The sequence below is a fragment of the Asparagus officinalis genome, chromosome 4 (assembly GCF_001876935.1).
Source record: "Asparagus officinalis chromosome 4, Aspof.V1, whole genome shotgun sequence".
In the NCBI taxonomy this organism is placed as follows: domain Eukaryota; kingdom Viridiplantae; phylum Streptophyta; class Magnoliopsida; order Asparagales; family Asparagaceae; genus Asparagus; species Asparagus officinalis.
In genome coordinates this window covers 11,168,617-11,196,273 of record NC_033797.1, presented here as the reverse complement: position 1 = coordinate 11,196,273, position 27,657 = coordinate 11,168,617, and the positions used below count along the sequence as shown (strand labels likewise).

At 40.1% G+C, this 27,657-nt stretch overlaps 1 protein-coding gene and 1 long non-coding RNA gene across 4 annotated transcripts in view; one reads left to right on the top strand and one right to left on the bottom strand.

Annotated features, from left to right (window-relative positions):
* Positions 1-26,279, bottom strand: part of LOC109838179 — a 113,071-nt gene extending 86,792 nt beyond the window's left edge. The window contains exons 1-6 of the mRNA XM_020406641.1: positions 26,083-26,279; positions 25,290-25,868; positions 24,102-25,196; positions 23,695-24,022; positions 22,876-23,128; positions 22,526-22,742 (exon numbers count right to left, since the gene is read on the bottom strand). Of these exons, the coding sequence (XP_020262230.1) occupies positions 22,526-22,742; positions 22,876-23,128; positions 23,695-24,022; positions 24,102-25,196; positions 25,290-25,868; positions 26,083-26,187 (2,577 nt within the window). The 5' untranslated portion in view covers positions 26,188-26,279. The remainder of the gene's footprint in view (positions 1-22,525; positions 22,743-22,875; positions 23,129-23,694; positions 24,023-24,101; positions 25,197-25,289; positions 25,869-26,082) is intronic.
* LOC109836609 lies at positions 891-11,828 on the top strand. Of its 3 annotated transcripts, none has more exons than XR_002246022.1 (6): positions 891-1,154; positions 8,651-8,725; positions 9,261-9,429; positions 9,577-9,633; positions 9,732-9,892; positions 11,468-11,828. It is a non-coding gene; the product is annotated as an uncharacterized LOC109836609 (long non-coding RNA). The 3 variants fall into 3 exon arrangements; XR_002246020.1 differs by having other exon boundaries at positions 9,261-9,441; XR_002246021.1 differs by having other exon boundaries at positions 8,915-9,441.

The following is a 27,657-nucleotide window of genomic DNA, read 5'->3' as shown; positions in this document are numbered from 1 at the left end:
TTTCAGCAACAAGAAACCTGCAGGCATCTCTTCTTTGACTGTGAATACTCAGCTGAACTCTGGAATAATGTTATGATATGGCTGAAATACAAGTGGAGGTCGTGCAATTGGGATTCTATTATAGACTGGTATAGCTCTAATCTGAAAGGAAAGGGGATTATAAAGAGAATTAAAAGAATGGCTTTAACTGTTTCAATCTATGCTATATGGAAGGAAAGAAATCAGAGAATATTCCAGCAGAGAGCACAGGATCCGGCAGCAATTTTTCATAGAGTGAAGACACTGATACTATCTAGGATTTTGAATGGTGATTTTCCTCCCCATACAAAAGAGAGAATAGCACAATTGTAATTGCTTTTCTTTAATACTTTTGCTGTTTTTTGATTGCCAGGAAAATACTGGTATTTTGATGTTCTACACAATTTACACATTTGGTACTTTTGCTGTTTTTTGATTGCCAGGAAAATACTGGTATTTTGATGTTCTACACAATTTACACATTTGGAAAATGAATAAAATTTATTTTTGATGTTCTACACAATTTACACATTTGGAAAATGAATAAAATTTATTTCATTGACCAAAAAAAAAAAAATATATATTTTTCCCGACGTTTATAATTAGTGCCGCTAAAGTGTATATTATTAGCGACGTTTTAACTTAGCGTCGGTAAAAGTTATTGATTTCCGGACGTTTTTTCATTTTCGTCGGCAAAAGTATAGCTTTTTAACGACGTTTTAGAATTAACGTCGTTAATAGTATGCATTTATCGCGACGTATTAGGCTCACGTCGCTAAAAGTATCTACTTGACGTCGCTAAAAGTTAAATTTTGTACGACGCTTCTTTATTTATTCGCGTCGCCAAAACCTCCCCACCCGCCCCCGAAAATTTCCCCACTCGTACTAGGGAGGGAAAATTCCCCCCTTTTATTTTCACGAAGAGCCAAAACCCCTACCCCCGCTCTCTCTCTCATCAAAAAATCGCCCCCAAACCCGTGCTTCTTCTCTGAAGTTCGTCTCCTTCGTCGGAGATCACCGCCGCCATCGTCGGAGAGCTGAAGGCCGAGGCCCAATACAACACGCCACAGCACTCCCAGTCTCAAGCCCGGCGCGCGCGCGAGAGGGAGACGGAGAGGGAGGAGCGGCGGTCCTGGGTAAGAATTTCTCCTAGCGTTTCACCCCCAATTCTCTCTCATCCTAGGGTTTCTTCCTAGGTTTAGGGTTTTTGGTTCTTGAACCGCAAGTTATTGAGTCCAAGCGGTTTGGGAAGTAGTGGATTAGGGTTTATTCTTCCCCCCTCTTATCTGATTTCAGCATTAATTGCTAGTTTTAGGATCAAACAGTGGATTAGGGTTTATTCTTCCCCCCTCTTATCTGATTTCAGCATTAATTGCTAGTTTTAGGATCAAAATTGTCAGAGCTGACATTGTTTTCCCCCTCTTATCTGATTTCAGCATTAATTGCTAGTTTTAGGATCAAAATTGTCAGAGCTGACATTGTTTTTCCTTAGGTTTTGAATGGGGTCGGTATTCTTCTGACAATTGTATTTATTACTTAATTGTAAGGATTAATCTAGTAAAGGTTCACGTCTTCACAAACCCAATGCACAAACAATCTGTCTAATGCGGTTGTAATTTATAGTTTGTCTTTGATAGAAGCAGTTCACAGTTTGACAGTTGATAGAAGCAATCTATCTATGTACAGTTTGTCTTCACAACCCAATTTTGTTTTAGAAGATAGAAGCAATTTACAGTTTGTCTTTGATAGAAGCAGTTCACAAGTTGATAGAAGCAGTTCACAAACAATCTATCTATGTACAGTTTGTCTTCACTGATTATTGAAAGAACAAATTTAGTATAGCTCAACTGATTATTGAACTAATATAATTAAAATGCCAAGTGCTAATATTTCAGCAACTAACATTAAATAAGCAATTCAAGGGACTAACACAAAAAATATTGAAGTAAACTAAACTACTTCAATTTTTTAATCAAATGAAACTGAAGAAAAGAGAAGTCATCCCAATTTTTCAAGAATAAAATCCTTCACCTTTCAACCAGCCGACCTACTCCCAATCTGCAAAATGTGTAACTCTTTCTGTTAATTAATTGTTTCTTCCAATTTTTTGTATCTGATACGAAGTTGAATCAATTATCTATTCATTAGAATAAATTTCGAAGCTAGCTAGCCTGATGTCTATAAAAGACATGTTTCTTAAGATTATTGAGTTGTGTTGATATCCATGTCACTATATTTAAACACTATATTTAAAATTCATGATTATGTGTGGGGCTGAGGAGCTTATGAGTCTATAAAAGACATGTTTCCTAGCTTAATTATATTAGTTCAATAATCAGTTGAGCTTATTTAATGTTAGTTGCTGAAATATTGGCACATTGTTTTTTTTTGCTGTTGACAACTTTATTGGTTTACTGGATTCCTAGACTCATGGTACTAAGATGTACTTTTCTAACTAATAATGATATGGTTTGTATCTAGCTAGAAGCATGCAATTAAAACATTTAAAACTCTGCAAATGTGAATTTTGTCCAATTATGGTTCCTTAGGCAAGTATCATTAATAAAGTATCAAGGAATGATGACGATTGTATTAAGTTTCATTGAGAACCATTCAGAAAGAAGGTGGTGAAAACAAGTATTAGTACAGGTGGGGGAATGTTGAAGTCTCTTGGAATTTTCAGATTTAGTTTAATTTTATTAACAATATTTTCTACTTATTTACTTGTTACATGATCACTTGCAATCATCTTTATAATTTTCGATGACTGAGAACTGGGGACTTTATACACTACAGGAGATCAATCACCTTCTTAGGGATTAACGACAGGCGCATCCACTGTAGTAAATTTGAAACTAGTCACCAAGAGAAGTCACATTTCTTTTTCATTTTCTTTGTTATCAGGCACTAAATAAGCATGCCACGCACTCCCCAACACCCCCTCGATAGCAAAACATTACTCCCCTTAATGAAAATAACCAACAACTAAAATTCCTCTCACGTTTGATAACTTAGTATGAACCTAGTCACATAAACGGTAAACAACTGTAGAAGTACCTTTTTGCAAGATTTACAAGCTTCTTGACAAAAGATAAGAGATAAAAATATTTTCCTTCTTCACATTTCCTAATGTTGGGGATTCGAAACAATCAATCGAACCCTTGCCCTTCCGGACCTTGTGTTGAAAGTAGGAAAGTAGGAAAAAATACCACAAATAAAGATCTAACCTTGCAAAAAACAGTAAAGGAGACGAACACACAGATTTAACGAGGTTCGGCAACGTGCCTACGTCCTCGGGAGTCACACCACACAATCTCTTTTATTAATTAAAGAAGAAAATACAAGCTCTCAAACAAGGGATTAATCTCTCTGAGATTCTCTCTCTCTTATGGGGTATATATAGAATCCTGGGTGAAACAGATTCCTAAACAGAACAGGAATTCTGTTTGACTGCGTCGCGGTCGACCGCGGCGGTCGACCACGATCAAAACCCAAGACCAGAAAATCCTACAGGGTTGGTGCGGTCGATCGCCGCGGTCGACCGCCATCAGCTTCAGCTTCTTCCCAGCTTGCGTGCACGTTCGCGATCGACCGCCGCGGTCGACCGTGGATCTGTCTGTTTGTTTTTCTGTCTTTTTTATTCCAGCCTTCGTCCGGACTTTGGGTCTACACCTTAGACTAACAATCTCCCACTTGGAGATCAAAGTGCCTGCAATGAGTTCACCCGAACTCTTTCCTTCTTCGCATGTATCTTTTCCCCTGAAAAATTCTTTCTTCAATCAACAATATCCCGACGATCTCGCCGATCCTGGTAGTGTGGCTCCGCCTTCGTCTTCTACTCGTGAAGGCCAACTGAAGTTGCGCACAACTCCAGTTTCTCAATGGTGACTGCCTTCGTCAACATGTCCGCCGGATTTTGACTTCCAAAAATCTTCATTAAGTGTAACTTTTTGTCTTCAACTAGCGAGCGTATAAAATGGTATTTGACGTCGATGTGCTTCGTTCTGGCATGATATACTGGATTCTTGGCAAGATGTATAGCACTCTGGCTATCACAATAAAGAACTCCTTTCCCTTGCTTCAGATCCAATTCTTCCAAGCACCCGTTCAACCAGATCATCTCCTTGCTTGCTTCAGTCACCGCGACATACTCAGCCTCAGTTGTAGATAAAGTCACAATCTTCTGCAGACGTGAGACCCAGCTCACCGTTGTCGACGATAAGGTATAAATATACCCCGTGGTGCTTCGCCTCGTATCATGATCATCGGCGAAATCCGCATCCACGTATCCCTGCAGCACCAACTCTTTCCTCCTGAAACATAGTGGCTTTTTCGTTGTCCCCCTCAAGTACCGCATTATCCACTTCACGGCCTCCCAATGCTGCTTCCCTGGATTGCTTGCAAATCTGCTCACAACTCCCACTGCATGGGCGATGTCCGGTCTCGTGCAAACCATCGCGTACATGAGACTCCCAATGGCCGAAGAATATGGCACCCTGCTCATATGCTCTCTATCTGCATTTGTCTTAGGCGATTGCTCCTCAGATAGCTTGAATTGACTTCCAAGGGGTATGCTAACAACTTTAGCATTCTGCATGTTAAACCTCTGAAGTACCTTCTCAATGTATTCAACTTGGCTTAATCTCAATTCCCTTCAGTTTCATCCCTACTGATTCGCATCCCTAGAATCTGCTTCGCTGCACCCAGATCCTTCATTGCAAATTCCTTTGCTAGCTGCCTCTTCAAACTGTTTATCTCTTCTAAACACGGTCCTGCTACCAACATGTCATCAACATATAATAACAAAATAATGAAGCTGGACTCGAACTTTTTGAAATAACAGCAATGATCCGAATTGCATCTTCTGTAGCCATTGTTTTGCATGAAGTTGTCGAACTTCTTGTACTACTGTCTCGGAGCCTGTTTCAAACCATACAAGCTCTTCTTGAGCTTACACATCATCTCTTCCTTTCCTTCTTCAATGAAACCAACATGCTGCTTCATGTAGATTTCTTCATCCAAGTCACCATGAAGAAAGGCAATCTTCACATCTAACTGCTCAAGGAAGAGGTCTTCTGCAGCTACCAAACTCAACACCACTCTGATGGTTGTGAGTTTCACAACAGGGAAAAATATCTCTGTGTAGTCCACTCCTTCCCGCTGTTGAAACCCCTTCACGACTAATCTGGCCTCGAATCTCTTGCTTCCATCACTCTCCTGCTTGACTCGGTAGACCCATTTATTGTGCAAGGCTTTCTTCTGTGCAGGTAGCTGGGCTAACTCCTATGTCTCATTAGTGAGTAGACAATCCATCTCCTCCTGCATCGCATGCTCCCACTGATGAGATTCACTCACTTGCACTGCCTCTTCATAACACTCCGGCTCTCCGCTATCTGTTAAGAGTAGATAATCAAGTGACGAGAGGTATTTGGGATTTGGTTTGGGTACCCTGGATGACCTCCTAAGCTCCACGCCCTGGGTAGTAGCTTCTGCACCTGTAGTCTCCTCTGTTCTACGATCAGAACTGACATCGTCGCTCCCATCTGGAAGTTCCTCCAAATCCATGTACTCGGATCCACCTGTGTCCGTAGTGCTGCTCCCACTGCTTTGGCTATCCTTGACATTGTCCCTGTCCTTGTACATCACCTCCTCATTGAATATCACATCCCGGCTCCTGATGATCTTCCTGTATTGTCCCTGTCCTTGTACATCACCTCCTCATTGAATATCACATCCCGGCTCCTGATGATCTTCCTGTTTTTTTCATCCCAAAGGCGATACCCGAACTCATCAATGCCGTATCCAATGAATGCGATACCCGAACTCATCAATGCCGTATCCAATGAATGTGCACTTCTGTGACTTAGCTTCTAGCTTGTTTCTGACATGGTCACTGATATGAACATAAGCCACGCAACCAAATACCCGCAAGTGTGAGAGATTTATCTTCTTTCCACTCCAAACCTCCTCTGGAATCCCAAAATCTAATAGAACTGATGGCCCGTGATTAATCAGGTAGGCTGTCGTATGCACAACATCCGCCCAAAATGTCTTAGGCAGACCTGCATGTAATCGCATGCTCCGCGCACGCTCTGTCAAGGTCCTGTTCATTCTCTCTGCAATACCGTTCTGCTGCGGTGTCCCTGGAGTAGTCCTCTCTAAGCGAATCTCATTCGTAGCACAGAACCTCTTGAACTCCTCCAGCTCGTATTCTCCACCATTATCTGATCTCAAGCACTTCACCTTCAGATCTGTACCGTTCTCGACCATGGCCTTCCACTTCTTGAAGATTTCGAACACCTCTGACTTGTGCTTCATGAAGTAAACCCACACCTTCCTCGAGTGATCGTCGATAAAGGTGACGTAGTATCTCGAACCACCAAAAGAAGACATACTGGCTGGGCCCTATACATTTGTATGAATCAACTCTAGCTTCTGAGCCTTAGGTGGCCTTCCACCCTTCTGGAAACTAACCCTCTTCTGCTTCCCAAAGATGCAGTCTTCACAAACCCCGACTTCCACGGTGTCGATCCCGGTTAACTTTCCTTGTGAATGCAGAATTTTCATCCCCTTCTCGCTCATGTGTCCCAGCCTGTTGTGCCACAGATCTGTACTCTCCTTGCTAGCTGCAATTGCGAGGGTGTCATTCGCATGTGAAGTGAGATAGAGAGTTCCTGTTTTATTGCCTCGGGCAACAACCATCGTACCGTTGGAGATTCTTCACGAGTCCCCGGTGAATGTCGAAACGTAGCTTTCTGCTCGAAGCTGTCCCACCGAAACAAGATTCCTCTTCAGCTTCGGCACGTGTCTCACGTTCTTCAAATTCTACTTAGAGCCCTTTATCTGTATCTGAACGTCGCCCTTTCCAACAATATTGTAAGGTTCATTGTCCCCCAAGTATACTTTACCAAAATCCCCTGCTACATAGTTCTGAAGTAGTTTCCTATTAGCAGTGGCGTGGAAAGAAGCTCCTGAGTCGATGACCCAAGAATCAGAATCGCTATCCATAGCAAGGATCAAGGCATCCTGCACGATATGAGCCTCCTGCTCACCCGCATCCTTCTTTGGTGCTTTACAGACCGAAGACATATGGCCCTCCTGGCCGCAGTTCCAACACTTCCCTTTGATAGACCTAACCTTCAAGTTCGGCCTCTTCTTCACTGATTTCGACCGATTCTTGTTCTGGTTCCCTTTCTTCTGGCTTCTGCCTCTCTGCTCGAAACTTAGGGCTGAACCTGAACCTTCTGATTCGGACGATTTCCTTCTAACCTCCTCGGATAGAATCATGCTAACAACCTCATTCAGCTTTAACTTCTCTTTCCCCGCCGAATTGCTGATTACCGTCACACAACCTGCCCAACTATCCGACAACTGCGATAGTAGTAGAAGGGCCTGCACTTCGTCATCGAACGTGATGTCCACGGAGATAAGTTGATCAACAATCGTGTTGAACTCGCTGAGGTGCATCGTGAAGGACCGTCCTTCTGCCATCTTGAGGTTGAAAAGAGTTTTGACTAGATGCACCTTGTTTGCTGCCGACGGTTGCTCGTACATCTTCGCGAGCGCTTCCATAAGCCCCACCGTCGTCTTCTCCTTCAGAATATTGTGGGCTACTGATTTGACGAGCGACAACCGGATTTGCCCTAGAGCCTTCTTATCCAGTACCTCCCAATCACCATCTGACTCCTCTTTCTTCTTTCCCTTTTTCTTGTCCATCAACGGGCGATACAAGTCCTTCTGGTACAGATAGTCCTCCATCTGCGACTTCCAGTAGGCGAAGTCTGAACCGTCAAACTTCTCGATCTTTGATTTGCTTTCCTCTGCCATGGCTTTCACACAAATTGCTGAACGAAGCTCTGATACCAGTTGTTGGGGATTCGAAACAATCAATCGAACCCTTGCCCTTCCGGACCTTGTGTTGAAAGTAAGAAAGTAGGAAAGAATACCACAAATAAAGATCTAACCTTGCAAAAAACAGTAAAGGAGACGAACACACAGATTTAACGAGGTTCGGCAACGTGCCTACGTCCTCGGGAGCCACACCACACAATCTCTTTTATTAATTGAAGAAGAAAATACAAGCTCTCAAACAAGGGATTAATCTCTCTGATATTCTCTCTCTTTGCAGTCAAAAAGCTCCTTTTTGATGTATACAAACCCTAAAATCGTTTGGGGTATATATAGAATCCTGGGTGAAACAGAATCCTAAACAGAACATGATTCTGTTTGACTGCGTCGCGGTCGACCGCGGCGGTCGACCGCGCAAGTTCCAGAGAGTTTGGCGGTCGACCGCGGCGGTCGATCGCAATCAAAACCCGAGACCCGCCGCGGTCGACCGCCATCAGCTTCAGCTTCTTCCCAGCTTGCGTGCACGTTCGCGGTCGACCGCCGCGGTCGACCGTGGATCTGTCTGTTTGTTTTTTTGTCTTTTTGATTCCAACCTTCGTCCGGACTTTGGGTCTACACCTTAGACTAACACCTAATTCAAAGCGATTCATCTAATGACCACAATGCGTAAAGAATCTGATAATGGTAAGTGTTGAATCTTGTCAGTGGTTTCCCAAACATTTATTTATTTTGGAGCGCAGCATAGATTATAGATTTTTATTGATATCATCACATCTCTTTTCAGATCTATCTACATGGTGGTCATATTACGTCTTGGAAAAACAACCATAGGGATGAGTTACTCTTTGTCAGCAATAAGGTATAATAATTGCTTTCTTTACTTAGATGAAGATGACCTGTTTATGGTTTAAATCATTTGTTTGGACTGGAAAGTGGCAGATTATATGTTTATCGTCTGTTTGCCTATTTCATATCCAAGGACGGGTCAAAAGGGGAATACCTTTCCATTTAAAATTGACATTTTGAATTATTGCATGATATTTACCAGATGGAGATATAGCTGTGGTGCAAGCAAATATGGAAGGGAAACTATATGCTCTCAGAAAAAAAAAGAATGAAAAGAAAGAAAGAAAGAAGGGAAATCTGATAGTGAATATCCTTCTTTCGTTATTTCATAATTTCCAAGTCTTTTGTCTTTTTTTTAAAGAAAGAAATTCTTATAAGGTCTAATGTCCAAAGTTTTTCAGATATTTCACGGCTTAGAGAATCTTACTTTTAATTCTCCTGTATGATGTTATTTGATCTGTTGTTTGGTTGAACGGTCTTTTTTTCTTTGCTTGTCACTTACATCTTATATCTTCCCTATTAATTTTCTTGTTGTATTCATTTATCAGGTGCTACTGTACATAATTTCTTAATTTGTTGGGAAACCTAGACACGAATGCTAGGTTAGACTGGATCTCTTCAATTCAACTTGGGCGAGGTTTACTTATCACATTGAATTTACAGAAATTCATCTTTCATCATGTCCAACATGATATCTTCTTCCTGCTGTGGACTGAAGTAATGCCAACAGTACTGTTTCTCTCTAATCATAGTTTTCTTTTTATGATATCATATATCACTTTTTGATTTCCTCACACTAATTTCTCATTAAATAGTAAATGCCCTTTATTTTTGTTACTCAGCATTCTTTTGTTGCCTTTCTAGGCTATTTTCAAGCCTCCGAAAGCAATACGTGGGGGCATCTCAATATGCTTTCCTCGAGTATGATCTTTCAATAACTAGTGTTTTTCCCCTCCTCCGGATATGCTTTGTTTTCTTCACAAATGACCTCATTCCACCAAACTAATGTGCACATGCAGTTTGGGACACATGGATTTCTTGAACAACATGGTTTTGCAACGAACCGTACATGGAGCATTGACACAGATCCTCCATCTCTTCCATCTGACAGCTCCAATACAACTTTTGTTGATCTGATTCTTAAGCCATCTGAAGGAGATCTCAAATTTTGGCCTCACAGGTTTTGCTCATTGGTTGATATTTGACATATATAATTATACTGCTAATGTTTCGAATGTTGTCCCAAGAACAATCTTAGATATCTGAATCTAAATAATCTTCAATCACGGTAACTCGTAATTTAGAACCATTAAATTCAATTGATATTGGAGAAAAGAGGTTGTACACAAATGTCCTGGATGTAATAACATTTTTAAAGAGCTGATACTTGAACTGTAAATGTCCACCTCAATAGATCAAAGTTTAAGAATATCCCTTATTAGATCTAACACTAAAGTTTATTGTTTTAGTCCGTGTGAGGGATAAATATTTCCAAGAATATCCCTTATTAGATCTAACACTAAAGTTTATTGTTTTAGTCCGTGTGAGGGATAAATATTTCCAATAGTTCTTTCTGACTGTTGCTTTGAGAAGAGGTTACCAAATGAACATCATGGCACACCTATTTATGATGACATTTACTTTTTATTAAGACTAGTGAAACAGCTACCATCAAATTGATCAGTTTTTCACCATACGAGTGAGTTAGATTGAGGTAGTTCCTATAGAAGCTATTTTATTCCTATAGAAGCAGAGATAGCTGAAGCTGATGCTGATAATAAAGAACGAATGTTGAAGAAGAAAATACTAGTTGGAGATGGATGGGTTAGGGTGTCTGTAATTTTCTTTTTGCGTAATTTTCAAATGCCTCTAGTCTCTGTCTGCATGATCTTTGCTATGATTTTGCTTGAAAATCTTGCTTCTGTTTTGTAACGCCCCGCCCCGGAATCCCGGAGTCGGTACGTTATTAGATCTAATGGACTGGCCTCACAAACCACCACATGTCTTTTCAGCACGTTTTTGTCCTCACTCACGCGCTCCCTAGAAAACTTTCCAGGGGTCACCCATCCTAGAATTTCTCCAGGCCAAGCACGCTTAACTTTGGAGTTTCTTAGAGTTGGGATCCCGAAAAGAAGATGCATCTTGGTGGTATGAGTATTCCAATTAAATCTATCAATACTAATCACATCACCCTCTCAAGGGTTGGGGTATTACAAACTCCCCCACTTAAACTCGCAACGTCCTCGTTGCGTCAAATCATATCATCCAAGACCGTACCATCCGTGTGAGATTCTAGAGGTGGCTCCTACGGCCTCAAGAGGTGGCTCACGTCCTCTCGACATAGCACTTTGCGCCGCATAGCACTTAGTTCTCACAATTCCGGTTGGCTTTGCTCTGATACCATTTGTAACGCCCTGCCCCGGAATCCCGGAGTCGGTACGTTATTAGATCTGATGGACTGGCCTCACAAATCACCACATGTCTTTTCAGCATGTTTTGTCCTCACTCACGTGCTCCCTGGAAAACTTCTCAGGGGGTCACCCATCCTAGAATTTCTCCAGGCCAAGCACGCTTAACTTTAGAGCTTCTTAGAGTTGGGATCCCGAAAAGAAGATGCATCTTGGTGGTATGAGTATTCCAATCAAATCTATCAATACTAATCACATCACCCTCTCAAGGGTTGGGGTATTACATGTTTTAATCTGTATAGAAGACTATTTAATCAAAGAACTGATATCTCTAACATCTCTAACAGGAAATAATCAAAGAACTGATGGAAATGCTACCATACATGAAAGAGCTTATGGATATGTATTGTGGCCCTAATAGAGTGACTGCAAAGTAACAAATGTGGGAGTTAGACAGAGTCGCAAAAACTCTACCAGAGAATAAACATTCATTTGTGAAGAGGTTCACTGATCGTGTCGTTCTTTCACTTCAAGTTTTTTTTCCAACTTAGTTTAGTTTCCTGTAAATCTTATAATGTGTCATTCTCTGAAATGGAAAACATTGAATATGGCAAACTGGAATATTTAAACAGGCCTTTGAGTGTTGACTTGGAATTGAAAATGAATGTAATTATTTTGCAATGGGAGCAAATTCTTTGTTTATCATAATATGCAACTTGTTTAGAGTATAATTTGATGTTTGGTTTCTTTGTTGATGTGAATGGGAGTAAATTTTTTGTGGATGTTCAGGTTTAGTGTAGGCTTGTAGTTGGCAGAAAAGATATTACTTTTGGCGATGCAAATTAGTGTCGATAAAATTATACTATTTACCGTTGCCAAAAATTATACTTTTGCCGATGCTATTTTGCGTCGGCAAAAGTATAGCTTTTAGCGACACTGCACTTTGCTTCGCTAAAAGCTGCACCTTTACCGATGCTATCTTGCGTCGGTAAAAGTATAGCTTTTAGCGACGCTATCTTGCGTCGCCAAAAGTATAGCTTTTAGCGACGCTTCACTCTGGCTATTTTGCGTCGGCAAAAGTATAGCTTTTAGCGACACTGCACTTTGCTTCGCTAAAAGCTATATTTTTGCCGACGCATAGATTTTGCCAACGCTGCATGCGTCGCCAAAAGTACACTTTTACCGACACAAAATATTATGCGTTGTTAAAAGATATACTTTTCCCGACGCATGACGCGTCGCCAAAAGTGTACTTTTGGCGATGCAGTGTATTTGCGTCACCAAATACTTTCCTTGACGCACTTTTGGCGACGCATTAGCGACGCTGCATTTTGCGTCAGGAAAGATTTTTCCCGACGTTTTTTAGACTTTTGCCGACGTTTTTGTTTCGTCGGCAATGTTGTATTTTGTTGTAGTGTCTGAGGATGGCGGAATCTACATTAATGACCGACCATATTATTATCCTAAACACACTGTTCTCCCAACTCACAACGTAAGGGCATGCAATTGGTGTGAATGAACGTGTAGAACTTCTACTTAAGAGTCTACCTGACTCGTATGATCAGCTCATCATCAACCTAACAAACAACGTTCTCACAGACAATCTAGTCTTCAACGACGTTGTAGCCACTGTTTTGGAGGAAGAAAATCGGCGTAAGAACAAGGAAGACAGGCAGGCAAGTTCGCAAAGCGGAGGCCTTATCAGTGACGAGAGGAAGATCAACGCAACGTGACTCTAGTGGGAATCATACCCATGATAGATCAAAATTACGAAGTAAGAAGAATATCAAATACTACAACTGCGACAAAAGAGGACACGTGAAATTAGAGTGTTGACACAATAAGAAGAGTGATGATAAAAAGTCTTCAGAGCCATCAACATCTCAAAGATGCGTTGTCAGCATGTCAGATGATAGTGAAATTCTATACAGTGGAGCAACCACTATTGATGAAGGCAAAAAGAGGTTTGTTGATGCCTAGTTTTTAGATTCAGCAGCCTCTTGGCACATGACCTCCCGGAGAGAATGGTTTCATAAATATGAACCTATCTCAGGAGGATCTGTATTCATGGGCAATGATCATACCTTGGAGATTTCTGATATTGACACTATAAAAATTAAAATGTTTGATGGTACAATACGCACATGTGAAGGGATTAAAGAAGAATTATTGTATTTAGGACAATTGAATGAGCTCAGATGCAAGACCCATATAGAAAATAGGATTATGAAGATTGTTAGAGGGGCACTTGTTGTGATAAAAAGAAAAAAGATAGCTGTAAATTTAAACATGCTCAAGGAACAGACCCTATAGGAAGCTGATTCATGTGTGACATCAACTAGCCATGAAGAATAACAAACCATGGTGTGACATCGCAAACTAGGCCACATGTCAGAACGAGGTTTGAAGATTCTCTCCGATCAGAAGTTACTTCCTGGACTTAATTTGGTAGCTCTTCCATTCTGTGAGCATTGTGTTACAAGTAAGCAGCATCGGCTGAAGTTCAACACATCAAGTTATAGAAGCAAGGCTATTCTAAAACAAGTTCATTCTGATGTATGGCAAGCACCCGTTACATCTATGGGAGGGGCAAAATATTTTATGTTATTTATTGATGATTAATCCAAGAGATGTTGGGTGTATTCTATCAAGAAGAAGGCGAATGTGTTCTCAATCTTTAAAGCCTACAAAGCGCGAGTCGAGCTTGAATCTGAAAAGACGATCAAGTGCTTGAGGTCAGATAATGGAGGAGAACAGACGGTGAATTTCTTGTATTCAGTAAGCAAGAAGGTATCAAAAGACAATTCAATACTACTTATACTCCTCAACAAAATGGAGTAGCGGAGCGGATGAACAGAACTCTGTTGGAAAGAACAAGAGCTATGTTGGCAACTGTAAATCTAGATAAAATTTTTTGGGCGGAAGCAGTAAAAACCGCCTGTTATGTGATGAATCGATCTCTATCAACCGCAATACAGTTAAAGACACCGATGGAGATGTGGACTAGCAAGCCAGCTGATTATTCTAACCTCCATATATTTGGAAGTCTAGTGTACGTAATGTACAATGCCCAAGAAATTACATAGCTGGATTCAAAATCCAAAAAATACATATTCTTAGGGTATGTTGACTCAGTAAAGGGGTCCCACTGCCCGCAATGTTATCATTAGCAGAGATGTTATCTTTGTAGAGAATCAACTAGAAAGTGAAGAAAAAAATAGTTTAAGGAAGGACTCAGAGACTAGCTGTTCAGGTAGAAAATAATCTAAATTTTTCTGAAGCAACACTGGAGCATGATGTATAAGAACCAGTCGAGTCCGAGGCTCTAGAAGTTCGAAGGTCAACTCGTGAGAGAAGACCACCGACTTGGCACTCAGAGTATATTACAGAGAGTAATGTTGCATACTGTCTTCTAAAAGAGGATAGAGAGCCATCAACTTTTCATGAAGCTATAAATAGCACAAATACATCTTTGTGGATGACAGCAATGCAGGAAAAAATTGAAGTTCTCCTTAAGAATAAGACTTGGGTACTTGTGCCATCACCATAAGGAAGAAAGACCATTGGAAATAAATGAGTATATAAGATCAAGCGAAATGACGATGATCAAGTGGAGCGATATCGTACTAGATTGGTGGTAAAACGATATGCTAAAAAAGAAGGTATTGATTTTAATAAAATATTTTCTCCTGTAGTTCGACTTACAACAGTACAAATAGTCCTGACTATGAGCGCTATATTTGACTTACATCTAGAGCAGCTAGATGTGAAAACAACATTTTTTCATGGAGATCTAGAATAAAAAATTTATATGCTCAAACTAGAAGGTTTTGAAGAAAAAGAAAAAGAGACCTTGGTTTGCAGATTGAAAAAATTTCTGTACGGTCTAAAGCAGGCATCGAGATGTTGGTACAAGAGATTTGATTCATTCATCATGAGCCTTGGATACAACAAACTTAATTCAGACCCTTATGCATATTTCAAGAGGTTTGGTGAAAATAACTTTGTTATATCATTGTTGTATGTTGACGACATGTTCGTTGCAGGCCATAACAAAGATCATATCAAAGAATTAAAGGCACAATTGGCTAGAGAATTTGAAATGAAGGATTTAGGATCTGCAAACAAGATTCTAGGAATGCAAATTTACCGAGATAGAATTAATAGCAAGATTTAGTTTTTTCAGAAGAATTATTTGAAGAAAATCTTGCAACGCTTTAACATGCAATATTGTAAGTTAATTTCTAATCCACTTCCTGTTAATTACAAGTTATCCTCTAGTATGAGTCCTAGCAGTGAAGAAGAGATGATGGAAATGTCTCGAGTACCGTATGCATCAGTAGTGGGAAGCTTAATGTTCGCTATGATTTGTACAAGACCAGACATTGCACAAGCGGTGAGAATGGTTAGTTAGTCGATACATGACAAATCTTGGTAAAGAGCATTGGAATGCTGTAAAGAGGGTCCTAAGAGACATTAAGGGAACCTCAAGTGTTGCATTATATTATGGGGGATCAGATTTTATTGTCAATAGATATGTTGATTATGATTATGCAGGTGATTATGATAATTGCTAATCCACCACAGACTATGTGTTTGCACTTGCTGGTGGAGCTGTAAGCTGGATTTCAAAACTGTAGTCAGTTGTGACTAGTTCAACAACAGAAACAGAATATGTAGCAGCTACACAAGCTAGTAAAGAAGCGATATGGTTGAATATGGTGCTGGAGGAACTCAGGCATGAACAAAAGAAGATTTTTCTATTTTGTGACAATCAGAGTGCTATGCATTTAGCAAAAAGTCCAGCCTTTCATTAAAAAACAAAACACATTCAAGTTAAGTACCACTTCATTCATGAGAAAGTGGAAGAAGGAACCGTGGATATGCAGAAAATTCACACCAAAGACAACCTAGCAGATTTTTTTTGACAAAAACAGTCAATACTGATAAATTTATTTGGTATCGATCCTCTTTGGTCTGTCAAAGACGTGAGCAAGATGAAGATGGCAATATAGAAATAATGATGTGAAAATATGATTGATACTCAATAAAATCTTCAAGTGGGAGATTATCAGCCAAAAATCTTAAAAAATAAAAAAGTGAGTGGGCCCCGCTAAATATTTCACACCGAGAAAAGTGCATAGTAAAATAGTATTATAAAATTAGTGCATAGTGATGTCAGCTACCTATAAATAGGCGCAAAACTCTTTAAGAAAAATCATCCCAGAAACAATTCCTCGTATAGAAGAGTGAGAGAAAAAATAGAGAGAGTTTCTCTTTGTAAAAGAGAAATTGTAACTCCTAAGTTTTTCCTCATAGTGGATTCTTCTATCATTGCCTGTGGTTTTACCTCAAATTTATTTAAAGGGTTTTCTACGTAAAGATGTGTGTTTCTTTATTACTTCGACTTTACTATTCGCCGATACCCTGTTCTATTGGGCCTTGGGTTTGTCCTAACATATTTGATGGGCCGTTTGATAATAGTTTCAACAGTTCTAACTTAAGAAAATTTGGACACTGTGCTCTTCTTGTTTTCTTTGAAGTAATACTACTTTATCTGCGGGGAACTAAAAGCACATTCATTTTATTTGCATTGAATAGAATAAATAAAGAATAGAAACTATGAACGTGTGTGCCCGAGACACGCGGGGGCCACACCCACGAGCGAGACACGTCCTGTGTCTCGCGGAGTCTTGATAGAGAGAGTTTCTCTTTGTAAAAGAGAAATTGTAACTCCTAAGTTTTTCCTCATAGTGGATTCTTCTATCATTGCCTGTGGTTTTACCTCAAATTTATTTAAAGGGTTTTCTACGTAAAGATGTGTGTTTCTTTATTACTTCGACTTTACTATTCGCCGATACCCTGTTCTATTGGGCCTTGGGTTTGTCCTAACATATTTGATGGGCCGTTTGATAATAGTTTCAACAGTTCTAACTTAAGAAAATTTGGACACTGTGCTCTTCTTGTTTTCTTTGAAGTAATACTACTTTATCTGCGGGGAACTAAAAGCACATTCATTTTATTTGCATTGAATAGAATAAATAAAGAATAGAAACTATGAACGTGTGTGCCCGAGACACGCGGGGGCCACACCCACGAGCGAGACACGTCCTGTGTCTCGCGGAGTCTTGGCAGCGGGCTTTTGTGAGGCCCAGTTTTAGTTTTTTGGCCTATTTTTTTCTCCTATAAATAGGAAGAGATGTTCCTAGGGTTTGTGTAAAAAATGATAGAGGGTTCTTCGATTACAGAGGTGAAATAGAGGGTTTAAACGGCGACTAAAGAGATCTTGAGGAGAGAAAAAGAGAGAGCTTGGAGGGATTTTACAAGAGAGAGGTCAATTTTTTTTGGGTAAAAAATCAAAGCTTCTTCTTTGGGACGAGCTTGTGAGTTGTACCAGTCGTCGGTGTTCTCCTTCATAGTGAAATCTCCCCTCCCCTTCCCCGTGGACGTAGGCAAGTTTTTCGAACCATGTAAATCTCGTGTCTTTACTATTTTCTGGGTGTTGACTATTGCTTGTATGTTCCCTCGACAATTCAGTCCTAGAACTAATGAGAGGAAGAGTGTATATCTCACTTTGTTGAGATATTTTATTTCTGTTCTTGTTTCCTTTATGAAACGAGGATATAGAGGTTGGCTTGAGATTTTGTGAAAATAAAAGCCATGACTTTCTCTCGGGTTATATTGCTTCTGCGGAGTGAGGGTGTGACTCTGCGCCCAACAATTTGGTATCAGAACCCTTTATTCAGATTGGTGGTGGTAGAATTTTTGATTTGAGGTGGTGCTTGGTTATTGTGTGGTGCACACAAGGTATTTGTTAAAATTTTCTGAGAGAAACAGATTTATTAATACAAGCGGAGAATGACGTCTATAAGTAAAACAGTTAAAGTTAAAAAGTATGAGATCGAGAAATTCAATGGGAAAAATAATTTTTTCTATTGGAGGATGCAGATAAAAAATTCGCTGATTTCGCAGAAATTACACAAGGTGTTGGCGGGAAAAGAAAAGAAGCACAAAGATATGTCAGATGAGGATTGGTAAGAGTTAGATCTCGAAGCACGTGTGTCGATTATCCTATACCTTGAGAGGGATGTTGCTTTCTTGGTAGATGGAGAGGAAATGACTACGGGCATGTGGTCAAAGTTAGAGATTACATTCATAACGAAGAGTCTAACAAATCGACTCTACTAAAAATCTAAATTGTATACTTACAAGATGGAGGAAGGCTCATCAATCCGGAAATACATCAACAAGTTTGATAGGATCATATCAGACTTATAGGACATAGACGTGACAGTTGAAGATAAGGATCAAGCGCTTCTACTACTTCTATCTCTGCCGAAGTCTTATGAGAACCTAGTGCAAACACTGATGCTTGTGGGAGATAATTTGATGATGGATGAGACTAGAACGACGATTCTAGCGGATAACCTTCGGAAGATTGCAACCAGTGACATGACTACTGGTGATAGCAAAGAACAAACGCATGGATTGTTTGCTAGAGGAAGGAGCAATGAGCGAGAAAAATGTAAGGGAGGAAAGTCTAGATCTAAATCAAAGAGCGTGTTTCAAATGCGGTAAAGTTGGACATTTCAAGGTCGACTGTCCAAATAAGAGAGTAGGTGGGAAGAAGAATAACAACAAGACTGAGAGGAGAGAAGACAAGGAAGAAGCGAGCTATGTTTCAGAGGAAGGGAGCGAGAAGGAATGCTATGTCGTCACGGGTGGCGAGGATATTTCCGGGAAGTGAATTCTTGATTCAGGTTGCTCTTACCACATGTGCCAAAATAGAAAGTGGTTTACTACCTATAGAAGCATTGATGATGAAACCATATTGATGGGAAACAACCATGCTTGTAAAATGGTGGGGCTAGGTAATATCAAGATCAAGATGCATGATGGAGTGGTCCGAACCTTGACGGATGTGAGGCACGTTCCTGACTTGCGGAAGAATCTTATCTTAGTTGGTGCATTGGACTCCGGTGGTTGCAAGATTGTTATAGAGAACGGAGTGAAAAAGGTTGTTTGGGGTTCTCTTATAGTGATGAAGGGTGTTCATCACGGTAATTTATATATTCTCTTGAGTACAACAGAGACGGGGGATACAACAGTTGGAACTGAAGGAAGTGGTAGAGACCCATGTGAGCACACACGGTTATGGCATAGGCGGCTTAGGCACATGTCAGAAAAGGGTCTAGTTCTGCTTGGTAAGGAGCGTCTGCTGAAGAATCTGAAGAAACCTTGCATGGATTTTTGTGAGGATTGTGTGTATGAAAAGGCACACATGATCCAGTTTCTGAGAAGCAAGTCTAAGAGCAGGGGATACTAGATTATGTGCACACGGATGTTTGGGGTCCAGCTCAAACAACTTCCAAAGGGGTTCCAGGTATTTCGTCTCATTCATAGATGATTATCTGAGATATGCTTGGATTTATTTTCTAAAGCAAAAGAATGAGGTGTTTGAGACATTCAAAAAGTGGAAGGCAATGGTTGAGAACAGGACAAGGAAGAAATTGAAGACACTGAGATCTGACAACGGTATAAAATACACAAATGGTGCCTTCAAGGAGTTTTGTGATCATGAGGGCATTGTTTGACACTAGACAGTCAGGTCAGCACCACAACAAATAGAGTCGCGGAGAGACTGAACCGAACATTACGGGAGAAAGCAATGAGTATGTGATCTTATGCTGGATTGGGCAAGGAATGGTGGGCAGAAGCAGTGGCTATAGCTTGTTATATTGTTAACCGTTCTCCACATTCTACATTGGATAGTGATACACCCTATAGGTGTGGTCAGGGGAGCATGCAGATTGTGAGAGGCTATGAATTTTCGAGTGTACCGCCTATTATCACGTCAATGAGGGAAAGATTGACGCGAGAGCTAAGAAGACTGTATTCTTGGGATATGAAAAGGGTGTAAAAGGCTACCGTTTTTTGTGTACAGAAGATTCAAAGTTCGTGATCAGCAGGGATATTACCTTTGATGAGAAATCCATGATTACTAAGACGCCCAAGGATGATGGTGTTGGGACTGTTGGGACTTTAAAGTCCCAGGTTATTGAAATAAAACCTAAAGTTCAACCATGTTCTAGTCATGTTCAAGTGGAAAATCAGGTAGATGATGAGCTTGAGTAGGAGGAGGTTCAGCAGGAGAATACACAGGCACTACAATAACAGCAGCTCGAGGATAGTTTGGCTTCCACTAGGCCAAGGCGAGCATACAAGTACGTACTGAAGCTGGGGGCTGATCAACCCATGAAGCACTATGGGCAAGTTAATTTGGTGGAATACGCACTCTCGGTAGAGGATGATGAGCCGATCTCCTTCAAGGAAGCTATTTGGGATAGAGATAGTGAGAGTTGGTTAGCTGTGATGGAGGAGGAGATGAAATATCTTCGGAAGAACCAAACATGAGATGTGGTCCCATTGCCCGTAGGAAGAAAAGCTATTGGTTGTAAGTGTGTGTATATGAGAAAGGAAGATCCTTCAGAGATCGGTGGTACAAGGTACAAGGCAAGGCTAGTGGCTAAAAGGTTTGCACAAAGAGGGTGTGGATTACAATGAGACCTTTTCTCCGGCGGTGAAACACACTTCTATTCGCGTGCTATTGAGTATTGTTGCTCATGGTGATCTTGAGCTGAAATAACTCGATGTCAAAATGGCCTTTTTGCATGGAGACTCGGATGAAGAGATCTATATGCATTAACCTGAAGGCTATAAGGTTGACAATAAGGAGCATCATGTATGTCGCTTGAGGAAGTCACTTTATGGATTGAAGCAATCTCCTCGGCAAGCGATTTGACTCCTTCATGCTGAAGCATGGATTTTTCAGAAGCGACTATGATTGTTGTGTCTACATTCGGAAGCTTCGTGAAGGTGATTATATCTATTTTTTTGTATGTGGATGACATGCTTATTGCTTCGAGAAGCAAGGTAGAGATAGATAGGCTAAAATCTTAACTTGGTAAAGAGTTTGAGATGAAGGACATGAGCGCTGCTAAGAAAATACAGGGTATGAAGATTAGAATAGAGCGGGTGAATCGGCGATTGTTCTTGAGTCAGAAGGGTTACATAGAGCGGGTTAACGCAAGGTTCGGGATGCAAAGTGCTAAGTCGGTGGTGACTCCATTGGCTCCACACTTCAGGCTTTCAGGTAAACAATCTCCCACTACAATGGAAGAGAATGCACACATGGAGCGTGTTCCTTATGCTAGTGTAGTTAGCAGTTTGATATACGTCATGATGTGTACACGTCCAGATATTTTTTCATAGGCGGTCAGTGTGGTCAGCAGATTCATGACAAATCCGGGAAAGACACATTGGGAAGCGATGAAGTGGGTCCTGCGGTACTTGAAGGGTACTGTTGATACGGGGTTGTGTTTTGGTGGAGATACATGTCAGATTGATGGGTTTGTTGACTCTGATTATGCGGGCGATCTAGATAGACGGCGATCTACGGTTATGTATTTAGGATACATGAGGCTCCAGTTAGTTAGCGATCGATGTTGTAGGCTACAGTGACACTTTCTACTACAGAGGCCGATTATATGGCCATGACGGAGGGAATGAATGAAGCATTGTAGTTATGGGGTTTTCTAGACAATTTGGGGATTGAACAGGAGAACGTGAACTTGTGGTGCGACAGTCAGAGTGCGATTCACTTGGCGAAGAATCAAGTTCATCATATTCGTACCAAGCATATCGATGTCAGATATCATTTCGTGCAGGATATCATAGAGGAATGTGATATTTCTCTCATGAATGTGCATACGAATGAGAATCCCGCGGACATGTTAATCAAGGTGGTCACAAGTAGCAAGTTAAAGCATTGCTTGTACTTGTTTCATATCAGCCCGTGTTGAACTGCCCAAGAGGACATGACCCTTCGAGACGGTGATGGGGTGAGGTGGAGACTATATGGAGAACAAAACCTGAACTACTGTTAGCTTGATCCCGGTGGAGGGTACGTAGGCAGCCGCGGCAAAATGGTGCAACTAGTTTGGCCCGGTTTGGCCTGGTTTGGTGTTTCAGATCTCTCTGGTGATGTTCGCGGTGTTCTTCCGGTGTTCGTCCAAAATTTGAGGTTTATCAAATGATATACGAGGTGGAGAATCGTGAACGTGTGTGCCCGAGACACACGGGGGCCAGCGGAGTCTTAGGGTTATATCGCTTTCGCGGTGTGAGGACGTGACTCTGAGACCAACAGAAACGGAAGCAGCGAGAGTCTGAGTAGTTAGGAAAGCTATGGATTAAGAAACCAAGAAGGAATAAATCAAAGTGAAATGGATGTGTTTACAGTGCACACCAAATATACTAAAACACAATAAAATAGAAACAAAAAAAAAAAATCATCAGTTTGGCAAACATGTATATATTATATGTTATATTGAGAGCAGGGTAAACACCTTCCATAAAGCATTTCTGAAAAGTAACGAATCTCTGCTGAGCAAATCATCCATCTGGTCCAACTCTTTCTTGGTCTGCAGAATGGTTTTTGCCAGGACTTTATCTTCATCAGCATCAAAAAAACATGCACGCTGCTTTGCATTGTGGACTAATGATTTCCAGACAGAGTCACTTTTAGCTAAAGTAGCTCCATTACCAATAATCCACAGACAATGCCTACATAAGAGCAAACTAAAAACATATTGAAGTAGAACAAATGAATTCAAAACAAAATGGGTAATATGCAACAAGTCATTGAAAACAACAGGCTAAAGTAGGTTATGAGTTCTAACAGATGTGAGTCACACACCTTGCCCTTGTTAAAGCAACGTTGGCTCTTTGGCGATTGGAAACAAACCCTATGCAACCGTTTTCATTTGCCCGAACAGTTGATATTATGATGAGATCTTTTTCCCCTCCTTGAAATCCATCAACTGATTTGACAGTAACCACAAAATAATCATTTGTTGGCATATTCCTGAGTTTCTCTTGAATTGCTGCAACTTGAGCAGAATATGGAGATATTACTCCAACTGTAAGCTTCTGTGTCATGGTACAGCAAGCTGCAACGCACCAATAATATATATGAAATCGACCATATAAGAAATAAGTCTTGATTTTAGCCAATATTTCTGTTGAAGAGTGCCGCAATACAAAATATGTTACAATATATAATGTTTTTAACTTTAAATGAACTTCAGCAAAATAATCGGGATACTGACGTCAGTGATTCCTATATTTGAAGATGAGTTGCTTCAGCAAACATCATAAGGTTAGCAATAGAAGGTAGTCATCAGCCCTATGTGGACAGCTGGCTACTAGATTAGAATTTCAATTTATCAATATACGCCGTGTTTAGGCTTCTTAGGTAAAAACTCAAAATATAACTTCCAGTAGTTAGACTGAGGTTGAGTGACAGCTAATGTACAGCCATAAACATATCTGAGCAGCATATAACCTAAACTATGTACAGTTCGAATAAGGCTAACTGTTGCAAAGATAAGATTCACATGATAAAGCGAACACATTAACAATATTTAGGGGTTTGCATATGTTAATGGGGTATGGCATTTTCACAAAACTCAAAATCATGCAATTTAATCAACTAGGATATATAAGAAAAATATACCTTTATAAAGTCTCTGTATGATTTGAAATATAACAGCAACCTCTACCATGTTCTTTAGACTGTGTCCAACATCATCATGTTCTTCTCTTCCATCAACAACATTGATGACGGAAAAAGGACCATACATTTTTCCAGGAAGATAAAACTTTTCATATGATGGGCGCTGGACATTGGCACCATCTAAAATTTGTCCACCATAGAACTTGGCATTAGGGAATAAGCTAATAGAAGGATGCATCCTGTATTGGATCTGAACAAGGTGTTTTGGATGTCCCAGTGCACTTAATCTTTCAAATAGACTTCGTCCGAAACCAACTCCCTCCGAGACCTACAAAAGAAAAAAGTGATGCAGATGACTACTTTTCACGCTTTAAAATAAATACAAGAGTTGATGAGACAATCGGCACCTTGCTCTTAATTGTAGCAGGGAGCTGGCGTTCATCACCGATAAGAATAGCATGCTGGATACCAGGCAATTGCACTGGAATTGTAGATTCCGATTCTTTCAACTGACCTGCTTCATCAATAACTAACAAATCTAGCGGAGCGAGCTTTAATTTCTTAGAATATAGCCGAAAAGAAGTTGAAGCAGTGCAAAAGATGAGAGACGCTGTATTCAAGCAAAACGACTGGACAACGTGCACTTGTCTTTTATCCTTTTGAAAAGTTGGAGTTTGGACATTCTTACAGAGGGACCTCAAAGTATGTAGAAGCTGATATCCAGTGCTGTACAGAATGGATCCATTAGGGCTTTGGGTAGTAGCAAGATGAGGTTCACACAGCTGTTCTCCATCACTCACATTAGCTTGGTGTATCAAGCTTTCAAAAGCATCAAGCAGGTTTATAAGAGTGGATATATAATCGAAGTTTTCCCTTGAGATCGTGGAAGTTGTCAGGTGTGTGCACAAACTGACCATGCAGGTCTTAAGAGGGAATGCCAAACAACTAAACCTTTCGGTGACAAAGTCAAGAAAAGTAGCGTCACCTCCATCTATGTGATGCCTATAAACACAGGACTCGAGAAATTGTATCATAGATGAAGCATGATGTCTCCATCCAGACAAACACCGCAATAGTCTATCTGTGCGATAGTCAATGAATATATCACGTAGATTATCATCAACTTTTAGCCGGTTCTTGTCACCAAACAGAACGATGTCTCCAAGTGAATAGCACGAGAATCCAGCCCTTCTGGCCGCTAAACAACTGTTTTGAACTAATTTCAGAACGCGGGAAGCCACCTCTGTAATCGCAACATTTGTTGGCGCGCATACGAGGACTCTGTGTTTCATCGTCAAAAGGGTGCACAGCAAACTGCTAAGAGTTTTTGTTTTACCGGTGCCAGGCGGACCCCATATGAGCTTAACTGAAGATCTGTGCTTGCATTGAGCAGTTGCAATCAAGTCAGTTATTGCACCTCTCTGCGAATCGTTCAGGTCAGGGTAGTTACTTGCCGAAGTATCAAGCCCGCCCGCAGGGCACTCATCGCAGGAATCATCAGCCTGTTAATCAGTACAAGAAATAATGACAAAATGAATAAATAATTATTTTCAAATGAAGCAGCGCCTATTTAACAGTGGAAAAATAATACGCACCCTCAATGAATGTCCAGCGAGAACTCTCTGGATGATGTTTGTCTCCGACCCCAAGCCTCGACCCAACCCGAGGGCAGACCAAACCCTGCTGTTGGTTGTGATGTTAGCCAAGAAAATTGCATGGCGGTACTTCTCCAGCTCACCGTCGCCGTCCAATGCACGCGACGGCGAAACCGTAAAGTCCGGAAGTTGCTCGTTGTCATCTTCATCAACATCCTCCTCGTCTTTTACTCTCGTTACGGAAGCAAGAACGTATCTACTCCCGAAACGACTGAGATCGGTGACAGTCTCCGGCTTGACGTTCGAGAGTATGAGAATGTCTCCGGGTGACGGGCTGTAAGTCTCATCCCTACTAGCATTATATCTGTTCTTCCAAGAGCCAACCTTAACATCATAAAGACCCCGCCGCGTCATAGTATTATAATCCTTATACTTGATCCAAATTACTTCAGAGATAAGAGAGGTAGTAATTGTCTCCATGCTAGAACAAAGTCCCATTCTTGTTTCCTCAAGCAGAGGGAACATGAATGACCTGAAGTACTGCGATACTGAATGGAAGTTTGTGGGTATTTTTTCCACCTGATAACACTTAAACAGTCAGTAGACCTTGATATGCATCAAATTTCTTTTGTCGCTACAAGAATCATTAATACTAGTTATTGAACTATCAATTATACTATATTGAAAAGCTAACCAATATCATAGTATAAAATAAAAAATTAAAAATATATATTGTATTTGCCTCCTCGATAACGAGTCAATTTCCCACAAGTAGGGTCCAAGATGAACTAACCTTTTCCTTGTACAGATTGCCATCGAGAACGTCGTCAAGTGACCAGGAAAATACCAAATCTAGGAGATCCCCAGGCAAGTTGTCCCCCTCAACTGTGTTAGCCATTGCATCCAAAGCTTAAAAACAAAACCTATTTCTGACCCAAATTCAAGCAAGCTTTAAACTTGAACTGAAGTTCTAATTGTTGAAGACGAGCAAGAAATAGGAAGTAGAGATGATGGGGAACGTCCAGTGGCAGTTCTTTCAAGTGGATAGTTAGTAGGCGTTGAGTAGAATAAATTACGTGGACCCAAGGTCATCTATATTTTCTATTAAATCTCTTATCACTGCATATGAAACTTGTCAATTTTTTCTTTTTTAATATTATTTTTAGCCATGTCATCTTCTCAAGCAATTTTGTGTAAAGTTTTTGTGACATAGGTCCTTAACGAATTTATATTTGCACTACTCAGCTTTAAGTTCTGTCTCATTGTTTTCTCAATGCTAAATGGCTTATCTTTTTCTCCCGTATCAATTTAAAGCAACATTTTTTCCTCCATACCTTTCTTTTCAAATTCCTAAAGCAAAGCAGTAAAAATATTCTTTCTCCCTTTCTCCTCTATCTTTCCAATCTTATTGCTACTCCTCCAATGATGGCAACCTCCCTTACGCTTACTTACCTCTTCCTCTTTTTAGCTCTCCACAGACCCACCTATAGTGCCTCCATTCCCTAAGCCGATGTTGACGACATCCATGATTGTAGGCGTCAAAAATTGCCTATAGGTCCTCGAACGCAGCTCGAAACGAAGAGAAGATGATGAACGTCATTATTGTTGGCCTTCTTGTTTTGATGATGATTTACAAACAATTTACATCTAATATTGTTTGTCTAGTGTTTGTGTTTTATATTTATTCTAGGCAAACAATATGTTGGAGGTTGGATGGATTGCGCTTCAACGATGATATCCAAAGGAGGTTGGCGGAATTGTGGAGTGAAGCATCGTACAATTCAAGTTAAAGATCAAGTTCAAGCTTCATCCGCAAGTGTACCAAGTCAAGCTTAATTGAAGATCAAGATTGCTTGGGTAATGTAGTTTTAGATTTTATATTATGTGTGTTATATACTCTAAGCTCAATATCTATACACACACATTTATTGGTTTCTTCGTATATATATATAGTCATATATTTATATATACATAAGTTTTGGTTTCTATGTATATATATAGTTATATATATACATATATGTTTTTGTTTAAATACATATGTTTTGGTTTCTATGCATATATATAGTTATATATATACATACATGTGTTTTTGAGTTTTCATGTTTATAAATATGAAATCATATATTTCATATTTACTATTGTGTTTTTGAAAACATTGCATAGAATATGCAATTTTGTGAAAATATGGTATTCATTGTTTTTGGACTTAACAATAATCATATACATATTTTATTAAGTCTATATAATCATTGTGCAAAGTTTCAAAACATGGTTTAGCCAAAATATCAAATTTCACATGTTTACATTTTCATGTTTTGAACTATTTTGCAAAATAATAATTTTTCACAAATGGGAAATGAAATTTGGA